The sequence below is a fragment of the Electrophorus electricus genome, chromosome 3 (assembly GCF_041902795.1).
Source record: "Electrophorus electricus isolate QZ-2024a chromosome 3, ASM4190279v1, whole genome shotgun sequence".
In the NCBI taxonomy this organism is placed as follows: Eukaryota; Metazoa; Chordata; class Actinopteri; order Gymnotiformes; family Gymnotidae; genus Electrophorus; species Electrophorus electricus.
Genome location: NC_137499.1, coordinates 5,807,523 through 5,825,074, shown reverse-complemented (window position 1 = coordinate 5,825,074; position 17,552 = coordinate 5,807,523). Strand labels below are relative to the sequence as shown.

Sequence of the window (17,552 nt, the reverse complement as noted above, 5' to 3'; positions counted from 1 at the left end):
TTATGTTTCTGAGAAATTAAACAATTACGATTAGAACACTAGCTTTGAACAAATCTGTTGTGAACAAAACATTTGTGGAGGAATAGCTAGCTGGGCTACTGATACATGTGACATTTTATTATTGCAATATGTTGAATTTCTCTGAAGCCTGTCCATCTTATGCAGTTAATGACTTTGGTACTTTCTACTTTAACATTGCCTTATACCATTCCCTTATGCCGTGCTTAAACGTCTTAGCGCATCCCAGGCAATCACTCATAGCTCTCCTCTTGCTCCGGGGGGGTTTATATACATAATTTAAAAACACAGGTATTGATATATACAGCACTGCCATATAAGAGAGCTGTGCTGGTTACTCTCTGCCAGGGAGCTAGAATGGCAAAGAGGCGAGCCAAGCAGCAGCCTATAATTTTCAATCACCAAAATTGCAGATCTGAGAGCTTGTAAAAAGAGCACTAGAAGGCAAGTCTGTTGATGGGACTTCAGACTACAGCAGCTCTTTTTGCTCTCATCACTGGAATGGGAATTTGTATTTTCCCTCTAATGGTAATCTTTCCACACATTATACAGAAGGTAAGATCCTTTACATTTGTTTGGGGTAAACAGCTTTCTAACCAACTGAATAAGCTGTGAACAAGTCACTATTTGCACTGCTACAACCCTTTTAGCCATTTAGCAGCCTTTGCTCTCATTTTCCCCCCGGCCCGCCCAGTTCAAATTTAACCATCTGGAACCGCCAATCGGGTGCTCACAATAAGCACCGCCCCCACCTGGCCTCTTACCTCATAGGACCAGACACACTGCACCCCGGCGAAGCGGCGCACGCAGCGGCCCACCTCAACGTCCTCGTGGGTGGTGTACATCTCCTGCAGGCACTCGCGAATGTGGGGCACCATGCGGCGTAGGACCTCACGGCTCATGATCACGCCTGGGCCGCCCATGCAGAAGTTCTCGCCAGGCTCCAGCGCCAGTTTGCCCAGCTCATCGCGGGCACCCATACCCGTCTGGCCCAGGAAGATGGCATCACTGCTGTTCAGACTGCGCAGGAAGGCCTCGAGCCCCTCACTCTTGATGTAGACATCATCGTCAGCACGCATGAACCACTCGAACTGATCCAGGTAGTGGTCATGCATGTACTTGAGCATCATGAAAGACTTCTTCTGAGGCGGGTACGAGTCATCCACATTCTTCAGGGCCACAATGGGAATGGGAATGGATGTGTCGGAGCCCTCGCTGGAGAAGAACTCCACCTTGCCTGGGATGGTCTGGGCCCAGGTCCTGCACAACATACAGAGGGAATAATGGGGTGGATGTCTAGAAGAACTAATACTTCCTAAATAAAAGTATTAATAATAAGTATTCCTAAATACTTCAGCACATAAGTGTGCTGTGGACAATGCAAGCCATTTCATAGCCAACTGGTGTTTTATAGTTACATTCTAGACAATGTAATGTAAGCGACAACACATTACTGGGTGATGGGGACCAAAAAAAAAAGACAACATATCACTGTATAAGCCAAACAAAGCTTTCTCCACCAATACTGAAGTTTGTAGGGGGGGAAAAATCATCATTTTACACATGGTCCCATCTTTTTTGCTGCCACTGCATGCACCCAAAAAGGGCAGAGCAATGGGTCTGCATTGCCTTACTGCAATCACTTTTCTCATGTGAAATTCATGTAAAGCATCAGTGAAGAATTTGAGGATTTTTTTTTTTTTTTTTTTTTAAAAGACACCACTAATTGCAGGCTACATTTGTGCATCATGAGAGAAAATGCAGCGAGATCTTGATGTCAAAACTTGAGCCCCCATGCCAAGCAAGACTTACCAGGGTTCTCAGTTCAACATTGTTCCAATAATTTAATCATTAAAATCAAAACCAATCTGGCTTGGGAATTCTAGGATTCCACACAATATCCTGAATGGCTTTGCCTCTGAAGACAATGGCTTCTAAATGCCTCGAGTGTCCCATGTGCCTGCATGTGAAAATTCAGCACTGTTTCGATAGAAGGCTTTCATCTTAAGCCAATACCTAATTTTATTCTTAGGAACAAAATGCTCTATAGCCCCTGCTATTTAAATGCTTATTTCAACATTTTGACCATTTAGGCTTAGTGGTTCATAAATAAATAAGCCATGGTGACCTTTGACAACTTGAGTTCAAGACACTCTTCAGGCTTCTGCAATCAGATTCAAAGATAATGTATATTTTTGCCTGAATGGCTTGAAGAACATAAGTACGGGACACGTACTTAGGGAAATCATGAAATCCAATGGTTTTCCATCAGTCTACACAACAAATAATGTGAATACACTACACTTAATAAAGTCTACTCCAACATGTGGTGAAAGATTGGACCGAGACCAGTAGAGCAGGGGCGATCACCTAAACTATGCTCCATCGGCAGCGCAATAATAAAAAAAATTTTTTAAACCTGTCTCAAACCTTTAGTGTGCTTTATGGATCTAATGCCGATTGCAAACGTGGAAAAGTATATAAACAGCTTTCACAGAAATAGCGTACTTAAGATGCGTGAAAAAAGCATACATGTATGCGGCATCTAACCTAAATATCCAGGAAACTACGTAATCGTTCAAATTTAACCCAACTCGTATGAGCTACCGTTTTCTTAACGTTTTACCCTTTCCAGGTTTGCTTTGTTGGATTGAGCGTCTTTCTACACTAACTCACCTATAAGCCGCCACTGCGCGATTGTTTAGGTACTTCTGAGCGGTCATGACACCGACGAACAGAAAATTATTTGATTTCTGGGCAGGTTTCTCCGTTGCGAGCAATCCATTATCTTGCGGTGGCCACATCAGTACCCCGCCGTGTCCTTTCCTCGGTCCGCCGTGGAAGCCGCAGCCAGTGCCGCTCGCCTTGCGCTTCTGGCCGGCTTTCTTCAGTTCGTTGGCCCGCGGCAGAATTAATCTGGAAGCCAGAGTGAACCCGACGACCAGTCCCAAAAGAACACTGAACCATGCTCTTCGGCTTCTACCTGCCATCCCCCAAAACTCGACCAGTTCTTTCTTTCCTTCTTCCCCCGTTAACGTTTATGCCGCTGCGTATACGTGTCTCTTTTACAAAGCTTGCGCCGACTGAACCGTGGCACCCTCCAGAAAATCGGGCTCAGACTCTCTCATGGCAGGAAAGCCTGCTGCCACTGTTGGGTCCTACAGGGTCGGCTTCTGTAGACGTTGCAACACGGCGGTCCCCTCACGCCCATCTAATGAGTCCTCCTTTGATGAGCCATCCAATCTCTCAACCTTTCCGCTCACGGCCAAAACGAATGACAAACCTCAGACAAGATTTACGGCCTCCGGAGAGTGGGCAGCGTCCCATTCTTCCGACTACCTCGCCATTGTGAGAGAGCTCGGAATGCTTCACAGCGACGCGGCTCCGTCTACTTCTTCTTCTGCTTCTGCTTCTGCTTCTACTTCTTCTTCTTCTTCTTCTGTGAAATGATGGGAGGGTCGTGCACATAACGGACATACCGCCTCCTATCGTACCGCATGCAATTACCATTACAGAGATGGGAAGGAAATTGGGAGAAAGGTTACTCCCGCTAATAATAATAATAATAATAATAATAATAATAATAATAATAATAATAATATCTAACAAATTATCATAATAATTTCATTATTTGGGTTTAATTCGTTATCTTATAGTCTGCGTTCTCCTCAAAAGCCCCACCGTACTTTATTTCTTTGCATATCTAGTATGTCCCATATTTACATGACATAAGAAATTCGCTTGAATTAGCTCAAGTCAGTAGTGCATTCTTCCCCTTTCTGACAACACGTGAAGATTGACCTCGCTCCCGCACGCGGGCTCGAGGAATACGGTCGCACGCATCCTCAATAACGAGCATGGACATTTTTTTTTCGAATGTGATCATCACAGTTTAAGAGTATTTTAAAAGAGTAAAAATTTTCAATTCAGAATAAATTTGAAGTAATGTATAAAATAAATACAATTAAAATGTTAGTCTCCTATTTTTAGCGTAGGCGCGTAGTACTGAGGACGTGGTAGACGTTAATGTTAAAAAATCATACGGGTCTAATACGTCTGGATTTCGTGTTATTATCTCCACCTAGTGGTGAAATTCCGATACAAGTTCGAGGATTCATTACCTGGATGAAGCACACCTTATTCGGCGACATACGACTGGCACTGCTGCTCCTAGATTGTGGATTGCTATTACTCAAAATATTAGCTAGTGATTCTGCTAGTGTTAGTACCTTGTATTGTCAAAAAAAAAAAAGTTTTAGACAAAACTTAACTTTTAGCCCAGACATATGGGTAACGAAAAATTAAACGTGTGTGAATGTGATTCTCTCTCTCTCTCTCTCTCTCTCTCTCTCTCTCTATATATATATATATATATACACACACACACACACACACACACACACACACACACACACAAACACACACACACTCTAATATTTCGTTGGACAGCCTTGAGCTTTGATTACGGCATGCATTCACTGTGGCATCGTTTCCACAAGCTTCTACAATGTCACAACATTTATTTCTGTCCAGAGTTGCATTAATTTTTCCCCAAGATATTGTATTGATAATGGGAGATTTGGACCACTGCACAAAGTCTTCTTCAGCACATCCCAAAGATTCTCAATGGGGTTCGTGTCTGGACTCTGTGGTGGCCAATCCATGTGTGAAAATTATGTCTCATGCGCCCTGAACCACTCTTACACAATCTGAGCCCGATGAATCCCAGCATTGCCATTTTGTAATATGCCCATACCATCAGGAAAGAAAAAATCCATTGATGTAATAACTTGGTCGTTCAGTATATTCAGGTAGTCAGCTCACCTCATTCTTTGGGCACGTAACGTTGCTGAACCTAGACCTGACCAACTGCAGCAACCCCAGATCATAGCACTGCCCCCACAGGCTTGTACAGTAGGCACTAGGCATGATGGGTGCATCACTTCAGCTGCCTCTCTTTTTGCCCTGATGCACCCATCACTCTGGAACAGGGTAAATCTGGACTCATCGGACCTTCTTCCATTGCTTCAGGGTCCAATCTTTATGCCAGTTAGCCTCACTGACAAGTGGTTTTCTCAAAGCTACACAGCTGTTTAGTCCCAATCCCTTGAGTTCCCTTCGCATTGCGCGTGTGGAAATGCTTACTTTCACTATTAAACATATCCCTGAGTTCTACTGTTCTCCCTAGATGTTTTCTCTGCTTGATACATGCCAATAATTTGACCCTTCCAAACCATGTTAACATCTTTTCCACGACCACAGGATGTGTTGTTTAACAAATGAGAAGCTACTCACTGCATCAGTTAGGGTTAAATAACTTGTTGCCAGCTGAAGCATAATCACCCATGCAGTAATTATTCAATGGGAGGCTCTTACCTATTTGCTTAGTTACTTTTATTGTAAATATATTGCTAGTTGTTTTGTTTTGTACAGTGTGGTTGGAGAGGCACTTTTATTATAAATTTTATTATAAATATTGCTTAACAAACAAAAGCCTCTTTATACTTTATTTGCTTGGTCAAACTTTTAATAGTACACAACCATACCAGACATACGTGCTATGCAAAGAGTTTTAATATTGAAACACAAGGAAATACAAATATAGAATCAACTGAAAAAAGAAAGAGACCTTTCAAGCCAACCCACAGTTCTCATCACTACAAAGAATCCACGGTATAAGAGGCCACGATGTCTTACAAACAAGTGCTTTGTTTGGTAAATCATGAGACAGCTACTCCCAAGGTAAAGCAAGCACCTTAAATCCTACAGCACAGTAGCCACCTAAAATATCTACATACACTTAGGGTACATACAGCATGGCATTTTAATGTTTGATGTGTTAAAAATCAGGACCACATTTTCACAACTGAAATCATCAGCCAACCCCACTGGCCCAAGTCCTTTTGATAAGGTGGCATCATTAGAAGCTGTCAGTCTCACATGGATATTAGTTTCCTGATGCTATAGTGCACAGATCCTCACAAAGCAGGATTATCAGTTTCCAAGCATAATTAAAAACGCTGCAAAAAAAATGTTGCGTCAATATCTATGAAGCAAATGTGCAAATACATGTGCAAATATCTGGACTATAAACTCTCCGCAACGCACAATTATAGTCAGAATTTTTCAAATCCAGGTTATACTGCCCGATTACTTCCCAGATTGATGGAATCAGAAGGTCTGAAAACAGAGAATTCTAAAACGATGACAATCTCAAAATAATAACTTTCAGATTTCAGCCCATGAAAGGGAAGCAAAAAACATTTTGTGTATAATAATGCTAATTATTTTAAGGTAAAACAGAGCATTCTCATTAAATCACTGCTGCAGAACCATGATGAGAGGTGACAGCTTTGTTCAGTTGCTGTTTGTGTTCCTGTGCCTGAGGTCAAAAGGTCAGAGGCAACTAGGTCCCTGTCCCTCTGACCTCCTTTAACCTCATCCACCCGCTGAGGGTCCTCTTCTGCCAGGTCTCCATGAGCAGGTTCCTCCTCCTCCTCCTCCACCACTCAAGGGGTTATAACCTAACATGTGAATACACATGCGTGTGCGCGCACACACACACACACACACACACACACACACACACACACACACACACACACACACACACACACACACACACACACACACACACACAGAGAGACACAGTGTAGATTTTAAGATTGCTTTGCTTAAAATTGCTTTAATTGGTTAATAGAAACTTGGTTTACTTATCCCTCCAAGTAATATTTTTCCATCATAAATATCAAAATTGAACCAGTCATAATGGGCCTACAAGCTCGAATGTCTGGTTTTTGACAAAAAGGGGAATATCATTCATCAGTGAGGGTCTTCAACAATACACAAATAAAAGTATCAATGCTCTATACCACTGCTGCGAAGGGGCTTTTTATCAGTCTTTGGCTTCAGCACTGTGGAGGAACCGGCAGCCTCATCAGTGTTCTGCAACAAACCACAAAAAGAACAGACCACAAAATCAGGAGCCCATACTCAACGCCTCAGTTATATGCATTCACAGGAACAAGCAGTCAACATTGAAAACTTACTTGTGCAAGTTTCACATTCCCTTTGTAACTCTTCCCCTCCTGTATGCTCTCCCACATCTCAATTTTTTGTCGTCTTTTCTCCTCCTCCACCTACAAGTTGAAACGAAGAGAATTCTGACTATATGGCCACTGAATCCATGAGTTGGTTCAAATGTGCACTTCACAGTGTGCAGTGAATTCATTCATTTTTATTCTTTTGGGGCGATCCACCATTCAAGCAGTAAAAACGTTACTTTACTGTTTACTGTGCATTTGCTACATGGGGAGTTCAAATAATGCTCACTCTCTGTTGTTTCTCTTTGAACTCTGCAGCTTTGGCATCAAGCTCTGCTTGCATTTTTCGACGAGATGCTTCCAAAGCCTCCTGACGTCTTACCACGGACATTGCATCTGGAGATAAGACAACTAGGTTGCTGCTATACATAGACCTGTTCCAATCACAACATACTTCAAATATATGTTTTTAAATAATCAGTACTAACCTTGGCTGGCTGCTGAGGTCGAATTTTGATCCTGGTTGGGTCTCTTCTTACTGAGATGCTGAATAAGGAGATAAACTCCCACACCCAGGATCAGCAGGTACCATCCATTCTCCGAGAGAAATGCAGAAACTGTAGGCAAAGAAGGCGACCATATAAATGCACACAACACCTGAAGAATTTAGGTTCACCATGGGTTATTTCAGCACAGACTCTGCGGCAAAACATGTCTGGCATTAGTCGAAGTTTCAGAGCAGTTGGCTAGGTAGCTGTTTAGCTAGCTAAGAACAGCACGTCATCATCCAAGTCATTTTATGTTAAGTTCGCTAAAGGCATAGCCTGATAGCTAGCTTTGCTAGCTAGCTAACTAAGGAGTAAAATAATTACGCAAAAAGTTGATAAAAATCAAGCCATTTGCTCTTCCACATACAGCATGCTATTTAAAAAGCTAGGTTAGCTATCTAACAAAGTAGCTAGCTAGCTACCGATTTAGCATCCTCAAAACATTGGGTACAATTTAATGTTTTACTAACATTATAACATAATAAGCAAGCTAACAAGTGCCAACCAAACGGTGTTATTCACTCCTTGTTGTTTGCTAACTAGCTAATTAGTTAAGGGTTGCTTTCACTGAGGCAGTTTGCTAGCTAGGTAGTGTTTACCTACCAGTTGCTTGAAGAAAACTTAGATCCTGATTCTCCAAATTTGCCTCTTCTGACTTGATGTTGGCAGCATCGGACTCTGCCTCCATGTTCAGTAATAAACTGCGCGTTGCAAAAATTGCAAGCCAACCTTAATTCCTTTGAGTAACTATGTTATTATACACGCATTTCGCTCGGTCATTGAGCCTGTCTTAAAGCCTGTCTTAAGCTGGTGTAACAACTAGCCACCGTAACTAAGATAGAAGGGACTTCCGTAAATTGAAGGATGACGTGGTCTTTGGAGGAGAGACTAGAAAGGGTGGAGAGGCAGTTGTGAAGACACTCATAGGTTACTGGCCACACATCAAATCGAAGCAAGTTTTATGCATCCTAGCTAGTCAAGTCAAATGGATTTATATAGTTCTTTTTATAGCCTGCGTTGTCACAAAGCAGCTTTACAAGTGTTAAATATTCCTAATGAGCAAGCCAGTGGCAAGAGTGACAAAGAAAAACTCCCTGTACGGATTAAGAAAGAAACCTTGAACCAAGACTCCAGGGAAGGAAACCTCCTTGGGTGGCCCAGCTTGTTAACAGTTCATGCTATATTACGTTAATATTTGTACCCAGTTCAGTATAGGAGTCTCAGCTTCGCTCAAGGTGGGCGACCTGTTTCTACATCCATTGGAATACATGGAGTGGATGAATATGGCATCATCTCAGATTCTTAATCTTCAGTGAGCAGTTCTAAGCGTGTTGAAATAATTCAACACTGAATTACCTTACAACCTTACAACACTGACAAACTTTAAACTACAGCAGTTGCAATGTGCAAAGACTGCAATGACATGAGACCTGAATTCCCCATGTAGGCCATGTGAATTTTTGACTTGGGGCCCCAACAGACAGAACCAGCACTGTGTGCCAGTGATCAGCATACAGCTCCAGCAGAAGCCGCATTACTAAAATGGAGTGCCAGTACGTAATCAGTGCTAAGGACTCTCAGTCAGATTATTTTGAGTTTACAAAATAAGGTCAAATACTGTACTAGTAATAATTCATGGTTTGTCCTGTTTAAAAATAAACAGATCCCTACAGAATTCACTTTAAATTCAGATATAATTTCAGCTCCAGAATTTCTTACAAGGCCTTAAATATATTGTACAAATAAAATGTTCCAACTCATCATCTGACTTGTACTTACACCCAAAAGGGTAAATGGACCCTGGAACCCTCACCTTAAAGCTGTCATAGCATTTCATGATTGCTATATAAACACAGTGATCTGATCAGGTGTCTCTCCAATGCCCTCACGCTCCAACGCAAGCATGATTTTGTGTAATTACTATCACAGAGCAGTATGTCCATAGCTACATAAACTAATACATATTAATTTTAAACATACACAATGAGACTGAACACTGCACATGTACATCTAAAAATTATTTTTGGATGCGAATAAATGCTTATATCATTTAAAAAATATACTTCTAGTAGTGCTTAATTATTTTTCATTCTGTAGTTCCAAACCAAATGAGTTAAAAACTGCCTCAACAACATTCTCTACAAATTAAAAGTCAACAGACTACATGCTTTGGTTTTAGAGCCTTTGATTAAAATGTGAGATAGCTTAAATGGATTAACTATGTTTCAATCAAAGCTAATATATTTACACCGATATTCAAAGTAGTTTTCTTAAAAACAACTTTAATGTGGTAAAAAAAAAGAAAAAAGTACTCCACACATACACCTCAAAGGAAGTGCAACACAGACTTGAAATCATTATACACAACACAAACTGAGCTATGATCCATTAACATGCATATCTTCATCCATCTCGTTGTCCTCGTCTTGTTCCTCTCCGTTTCCCTGTTCTCCGACACCTTCCATTTCATCCCCGCCAGTAGCCTCGTACATTGCTTCAGACTCCGCATGGAGCACCCTTTCCAGCTGGTCTTCCTCCTCCTCCTCCTCCTCCTCTTCCTCCACCATGCTTTGGGCACCTGAGTTATTGGACAAATAAAAATGTCAGTATCTGACAGTTGCACTTTGGTTTGCTCAGTGGGTCACTGCTCTCCCCAAAGCAAATTTCACATTTACACAGAAAATGTCGCAGTCACTTCAGCAAGGAGTCAATCACTGCCGCTTACTGAAACTGGCCATTCAATGCTTAGTGTTTGAACACAAGAGGCCTATTTAACACATTACCAGCCCTGAATTACCAGTACTATGCAAATGATGCTAGTCTATCAGAGTCTACTCTTTGCATTCTGTCAGCTATTTAGACATTTTAGAGTACAAAGCATGTACACGTTACAAGTTACACTAATTATTATTGTACCAAAGGTGACAAACTGCCGAGGTGACAAACTGACAATGTGCCGAGATGGAGGCGTGTGTGCGTCCAGAGTGGCAGCGAGCCTTCGGGCTCCAGTACCTTGTCTGCCTTCCCGTCCAGGGATCTGGCCAGACTGCAGTAGTCCCTTCAGCCTCTCTACCTCAGCCAGTGACGTGGCATTTGCTATGGCATTCTGTGGGCAAGGGACATTAGTTTAGCCACACGACATGTGGGGATGGAAAAAGAAATCCTCCAAGCTTGCTTATTTCAATTTCATTCCACTCAGCTCAGTTCAGTTCTCACAAAAGATGCCTGAAAGCAGGTTTAAGAACCAAGTCTAGATGATTAACAAACAAGCCAAAAACAGCAATGGCAAAGAAAAACACCCTGGCTTGAATGAGGAAGAAACTTTGAAAGGAGGCACATTCAAAAGGGAACCCTGCTTCATGGACACTGGATGGCAACATTCATAAATAAATGAACCATAATAGACAGAAATGTAGTATTTCAGCAGATTATGATAGTTTGATCATTGCAAATTACAAGTCCTATTTCATCTGTTACTCTGCTAATTTGCACATATACACTGAAAGAATATAAAGAATCCATGCCTTGATGGCTTCCATGTCTGCGGTGCTAGGCCCTGTTTTTTTCTTGTCAGCCTGCAGACCAGCTCCCGGAGTGAACCTAAGACACACCACAAGTACAAAGAGGTTCTTATAAATTTGCATGAGACTGGCTTGCTTCTTCAGCCTTTTAACCACTGTTAATCCAATCAGAGTGTAGTATCTTGTGCATCTTATCTTTTGTTAATAAACTGATACGAGTAGAGAAGTGCCTTGAGCCAGCTCTCTTGGAATACACTGTAGATGGGTTATGATTTTTTTTTTATTCCATTTTGTTACGCAAGGCTTTTAGGAAAAGCCGATTTGGATCTACCGCATCATTCTGAATGGGATCCAGACCTAAGCTCATAACCCAGTTCCTTAAGTCCAGTGATTCGGAAGAGCTGCACTTGATCAAGGGGTTTCATCTTACGTTTTTGTGCGCTTGGCAATATCCTTTGCAAGCTGAGCACCTCGCTTGCCTTTGAACATTTTCTCAGCCTCCTGACGTTCCTACGGCGACACATCACATAGTTGAATTCAAAAGGCACCAGAATATTCAGCAGGGCTGTACTTCAGAGGATGTAGCTTTCATACAGACTGGTCATGAACACCACTGACTACATGCCAAATACCGAAATCAGGACAGCAAATCAGGTTTAAGTAAAAGCTGGACGATGTACATAGGACACTGGACTGGGCTCATGTTGTGCTGAGAAATCGATGTCCATGTCTCCACACACACTTTTGAGAAGGGCACCCATTCCATCGCACCCAACCCTATATGCAGAACACTGCCTTTTTTCAAAAGCATTTATTTGTAAGCATTACATCTTAATGCTTTGTGTAAAGTCCAGTACCTACTGAGTCTTTTGGAGAGCATCTAATAGAAGGCTTCTGGCTTGCACTTTACCTTCAATTTCACCTTCTGGAAGTCCAGAACACGTATTTGTGGAAGTTTGTTGATGACATATAGCCTGTAATGCTTCTTGTTGGTTACTGGATTCCTTAAAAGACTGGGGGGAAAGTATTAACAGTACAACATATTTACATTTTACAAGACTATCCCTGGACAAGGTAAGAAAATAGTAACAATGCCTACAGTGAAGTTTTAAAATGGCATGTAAATAAACAAGTCGAACATGCAGGACATATGGATGATCACTACAACAACAAGTACCTGAGGAGAGATAAGGTCTTTACAGAAGCAAGAGGATCCAGATCACCCTAGTGATGAATGATAAACAACGATGTGGTTTATGCACATGACAAGATCATCAATATTACTTAATCTAGAGCACCAAATCTGACCCATGAAGAAATCAAAATGCTGCTCCTGCATTAATAGTGGCTCAAGGCCTCAGTCAGCCACCTGCTCTGATCGATGCTACTTGCAGTAAGTCTACTGCGCTCTGCTGTAGTTTCTTGAGGTGTGCCCATTTGACCCCACTCTATTACTGCCTTTAGTATAAAACTGTACATCTGGTGACTCTGAAGTGGAGAATGCGCTGCCCCTCTTGGCATTAAATTATTTAGTTCACAGCAATCTGGTTTTATGGTACTTCACCACTGATATCCAATCAGCAGACAATTAACACTTAATCACACAGTACAGCAGACCCGTACTTTCCAGTGGGCCTAATGTAAACCTATCAATCTGACACTTGCACAGGTCTCAAAATAACAGGATTACAGTAGTGGCTTTGTGAATGCATACTGACAATTAGTCATACATCGGTATAGTGGGGAGAATCTACTTTATGGCAAGGCAGAACGGGTGTAAGATCTTGCCCTAAATACAGTGTACTACTTACCAATTCTTGGATGTTATTACTTGTAAGAATCAGTTCCTTAAGATTTGGCAAGGACTGCTCAAGATTTTCTCCAATCCGGCTGCAACAATGATCAACATTTAGCTAATGTTAAATTGCAGCAAATATCCTTTCTGATGTTTAAGACCATATAAGCAAGCAAATTAGATAGATAGCAAATTAGATAGACGTCTTTTGTTGAAAGAAACATTGTAGCCATCTAATAATCTGCATCCATTACCATATCCGATTGTTGTTCATGAGTAATGTTTTCAGTCTTCGGAGCAAAGGAAATCCATCCAGTTTTCTAATTTCATTATCGGAAAAGTCAATGGTATCAAACTGGTCCAAAGTTGCCCCGAGGTTCTCCAAAACGGGAATCTTGTAACCTGGATGCATTTTTAAAAACAAAACATGATCTAGTTAGCTATGATTTGTGTAGCTAGGACACCTAGTTCGCTAGCTACCGCTAGTTATCTTAATGGGCCATGCCTAACTCATTTATGAAAGAAAGACAAAGAATATCTACAAATAGCAACAACGTTTTGCATTTGCAAGGCAATTCCGTGACATTTTCGAGAATAACCTAATCCCAGTCTCTGCACAATACATCCACAGATAAACTAGCTAACGCTAACTAGCTAAGTATTTTTGTTGTGTTAACATTTAGGCCTTTTGTATCAGTACATCAGTGCATTTGCGCAACATACCTCGGAGATCAAGTTCTCTGTCTCTGACTGGATTCGTGTATTGAGCAGCCAGCTCAATTAACTCTGCCGACAACTTCACCATGTCGACGAAAAAATACAAAGGCAAATCGTTACAAGTGCAGAAATTTCCAACAGACCAAACTAGCCTCAAACGTTCTCTGTACACACGCTGCCACCGGGAAGTAACCTACATCTTTTTTTTTCGGGTTCATTGGCGCGCGAATATCGACTACAAACTTACTACTGCCCCCACTGGCCCGGAGTGTTAATTGGCTTTATTATACGTTCAAATCACTTCAATTTGTAATTGCGAATTATGAAAACACTTACTGTATACATACATTTCAGTACAGTATTTTAATTTTAATTTATATGAAGGTGTTCAATAAAACCATTAGCAAGCGTTCTCTTGGTTTGTCCATTGTAATACGTGAGGAGTGGGAGATAAGTGATTCTTTTGTGCTATGTATTTTAGTGGCTTTATTAAGAAATTTACATGTAGTGCATCTAGAGTGGTTTTCTGACTACAATGCCAGTTATAATCTGAAAGGCCAGTTATCTCACTATTGATGAGCGTGTATTTGAAGTTTTTGTCTTTATATAGCATTGTCCGTGTATAATAGACAGGTTTTTATGTTTTCAACCATTATTTTTTAATGGTATCAAAAAACATGTTGTGCATGTTTGAATCTTTATTCAGTGTATGAAATACAACATTTGACAATGACTATTTAGACTGATTAGTAAACTGGAAAAGAACTTCAATAGTAGCAACTAGTGGATATAGAATTTACTATAAAATGTAATTAACTTACCTAAGCACTTTGAATGATCATGATGATCATTAGCTATGCCTAGCAAGTTCAAACTGAATACTTTGATGAAGGCAGTAGTGAAAATAGTTTCATTAGGGGAATAATTTGTAGTCTTTGACCTGGTCAAAACCGGGGGCTCTTCCCCTCCCCGGGCCACAGACCAGACCTCCGAGGTTGAGCATCAAAGCCATAAAGGGCCTAGCTATCAAGGTAGCCTGGTGTTCTTACCCTCAACCACCTCTCCTCAGAGGTCATAAACTCATAGATGGGAAGGAAAAAGTTTTCCAGCCTGGTTATACTTCATGAAACTGTGACCAAAAATTCCACCAGGCTCAAATCCCTACCTGTTGTTGCATTATTCTGTTCATTACTTGTTCCTTACTAATTTGCATTATTCAGACAGATTACTTCATTTGTATGTTGCTTACCTCATGCTTATTGTAACCGAATTGTTACTCACTCCTAGTTGTGCTTACCAGGAATCATATATGAACCAATTAGACAACATATTAAAGGTAAGTAGTTTTTAACTTCTACAAATTAGTAAAGCAACTCAGTTATCCATTTGCTCTACCACTCCCAGGGTTTGTTTTACAAACCTCATTCTAAGACCGGAAATTGGTAGTAGAAGTACGATTTTCTTTATTTTTTATTTCTTTATTTTCGTTATAGTTGATTCGCGATGGATCCTATGTATTCCTATGTTTTAGGGAAATTTATCTCCCCCATTGGATCCCCCCTAACGGAACTCTGACGGAGACGAAGACAAATTTTCGTTTCCTAAACTAAGGCAATAACTTCTCGCTAAGCGGCTAGAAATACTCGAATACTGCTTCGGAAAGATTTACCCGCGAATGCCTACATGGCTCTGCTGGTAGGACTCGCTCTGCATGAACCACTCTGACGATATGACGTAGACTGAAATTCTCCCTCAGAGCCATCAGACGACTCCAAGGAAATGGATTCTCCGTATGGGACGCGCTCTCTCTTTCTGTTTAGTAGACGAGGGGGGAAATCACGTATCGACTACTATTAATCATTAATAAATTAATTAAAATTAATACATTTTCCTTTTAATCAACGTGGTACCCCAATTAATTTATCAATTGCAATTGACAATGTATTGTAAATTTATTACAGCGTACTAAATGTATTAAAACCGCTACAAAGGGCCTTCAAAGTTTAACTGCAGACCCAGCACTAAAGACGGGGTCATGTGTCTGGGACGTGACTTTTTCAGTGCTACCGTAATGACCAGATTCACACAGTTCTCTAGGCCGTATCAGGCCGTATCAAAACCGTCAAAAGTTTGCATGTCAGAAATTGAGACATATCTGAATGAGTGAAAACTAGTGAGATGCAAATTTGCAGATATGAAAATGTACCTCAAAGCACGTAACATACTTTTTGAATTTGAGCCTTAAATCATTTACACATCAAAGGCATTCGATTAACAATTCACGAATATGCTTTGTCTTAAATCTAACGCCATCTGCGACTGCTCGAGTGCCGCGGGGCAGAACGAACAATAATCGTTCTGGCACTCACATTAAACAGTGCAGCGTGAACAAACGATGAAAGCTAAAAACACACAGAAACAAAAGTACTAACGAGAACATTAACACGTGTGCTTACAATTACATGTACACGGACCATGGACAATGACCGACAACGAACTACGCACAGGCCATACATGAAGTACAAGTACATACATGAAACAAAGAAATCAGGGGCAGGTACTTGTTTACAAGGGGGTGTGGCAACAAACAAGGCACACGTCACAATGAACACAGTCAACAATGAACTCCCACTGCACTTGGCGGGCCGTACCACGTGAACAGTGCGAAGGGGAGCATATCGTGACACCATCCATCTTAATTATCCGTCATATGTGGGGATCAAAAAAGATTGTAGAAATGAAATAGTACAAATGATTGTTGATCTTCATAAATCAGTCAAGGGCTACATTGTTGCATGCCGGAAAATATGTCTAACTTTACCAGAGAAATTTAGAAAGACATACATGTAAGTCTACAAAAATGGCTGACTGACCACAAAATACCTTTTCAGTGGCCATCCCAGTTCCCTGACCTAAGCCCCACTAAAAACGTGTGAGCTGAGCTGAAGATGAAAGGCAAACAGTGGGGCCCACAGACTGAAGGATTTGCAGAAATGTTGTATGGATGTATGGCCTTAAAGGCTATGATCACAGCTATGATCACAGTAGCTAAACCCATGAAAAAAAGACCTGCCAGGAACTTTAAAGCAGCCAATGCTGAACCTGAGGTCAGCTTCAGCTGACTTGTGCTGTATGTACAGCAATCACTTGGGTCAGCTAGTTGTTCTTCATGTCACTGTGTATAAGAAGCATGTGCTTGCCGTCAAACTTTCAGTCAAGTCATACAAAATGATGAAAAATAGCAACTCTGTATTTTGCAAAGCAAAATGAAATTTTTAGTAAGTATTTGATCCTGGACTGTATCCTGGTTGTACTGGTGGCTGTGGGGAATCAACGCATTCCTCAACAGGAGTGTGACCCGGTCTGAAATCTAACATGAACGGTCACCCTTTTCAACATGTCCTGGCTGTGTTGTACCACTGTGGTGCTCCCAGTGTTCCAGTTGTGGGTAATTCTGCAGTGGAGCAGAATGGGAGAGGGGGGCTGGACTGTATGTGTAAGAGAGAGGTAGTGTTGTATGCGGGATTGGATGTGTGGAGGTGTGACAGAGAGCACAGGCGTATGCATGATTTAGTCAAAAACCAAACAATTGTTTGGAAAGGACAAAATTTAGAGGCAAAACATATTCACTCTATATAGTTTCAATTCTATATGGAAAATGGTTTCAACTGACTATAGCATACTTAGAAAAGTAAAAAGCTTCCAAGGCAAACTGTGTCAAAGTCAAATGTTGAAATGTAAAATCTGTATGTCTGCAGTGCACATGCTTGGTCTTGCAGGAAGATGTTAGCACCTTGGAGGTGGGGCAAGCTAAGCGTGGTTGTGCATGCAGGCCTGATTTACAGCAACCTTCCTCACAACCTGGGCCCTGGGACAGTGTAGACGACGGCCCTGCTGAATTTGTGCCTCA

The 17,552-nt window shown here is 41.2% G+C and overlaps 3 protein-coding genes across 5 annotated transcripts in view; all 3 read right to left on the bottom strand.

Annotated features, from left to right (window-relative positions):
* The window catches only part of chsy1 (chondroitin sulfate synthase 1), a 40,357-nt gene extending 36,918 nt beyond the window's left edge, over positions 1 to 3,439 (bottom strand). For both annotated transcript variants that reach the window (XR_003410268.3, XM_027004534.3), the window contains exons 1-2: positions 2,695 to 3,439; positions 783 to 1,278 (exon numbers count right to left, since the gene is read on the bottom strand). Coding sequence is in view for 1 of the 2 variants with exons in the window: in XM_027004534.3 (XP_026860335.2) it covers positions 783 to 1,278; positions 2,695 to 3,008 (810 nt within the window). In the remaining variant the exon portion in view is untranslated. The remainder of the gene's footprint in view (positions 1 to 782; positions 1,279 to 2,694) is intronic.
* A 2,135-nt stretch (positions 3,440 to 5,574) lies between these two features.
* On the bottom strand, positions 5,575 to 8,456 carry selenos (selenoprotein S). 2 transcript variants are annotated; one of them, XM_027004486.2, is made up of 6 exons: positions 8,213 to 8,456; positions 7,550 to 7,678; positions 7,351 to 7,472; positions 7,068 to 7,157; positions 6,891 to 6,963; positions 5,575 to 6,542 (listed from the first exon to the last, which is right to left on the bottom strand). In XM_027004486.2, the coding sequence occupies exons 1-6, from the start codon at positions 8,295 to 8,297 to the stop codon at positions 6,457 to 6,459; spliced, it is 585 nt and encodes a 194-aa protein (XP_026860287.2). In that variant the 5' UTR covers positions 8,298 to 8,456; the 3' UTR covers positions 5,575 to 6,456. The 2 variants fall into 2 exon arrangements, with proteins under 2 accessions (XP_026860287.2, XP_026860288.2); XM_027004487.2 differs by having other exon boundaries at positions 7,351 to 7,457; positions 8,213 to 8,455.
* A 1,415-nt stretch (positions 8,457 to 9,871) lies between these two features.
* snrpa1 (small nuclear ribonucleoprotein polypeptide A') lies at positions 9,872 to 13,846 on the bottom strand. Its single transcript, XM_027004548.3, has 9 exons — positions 13,649 to 13,846; positions 13,180 to 13,327; positions 12,942 to 13,020; positions 12,308 to 12,354; positions 12,041 to 12,143; positions 11,561 to 11,640; positions 11,134 to 11,209; positions 10,622 to 10,715; positions 9,872 to 10,187 (listed from the first exon to the last, which is right to left on the bottom strand). The coding sequence occupies exons 1-9, from the start codon at positions 13,728 to 13,730 to the stop codon at positions 9,988 to 9,990; spliced, it is 909 nt and encodes a 302-aa protein (XP_026860349.1). The 5' UTR covers positions 13,731 to 13,846; the 3' UTR covers positions 9,872 to 9,987.
* Positions 13,847 to 17,552: the final 3,706 nt, after the last annotated feature.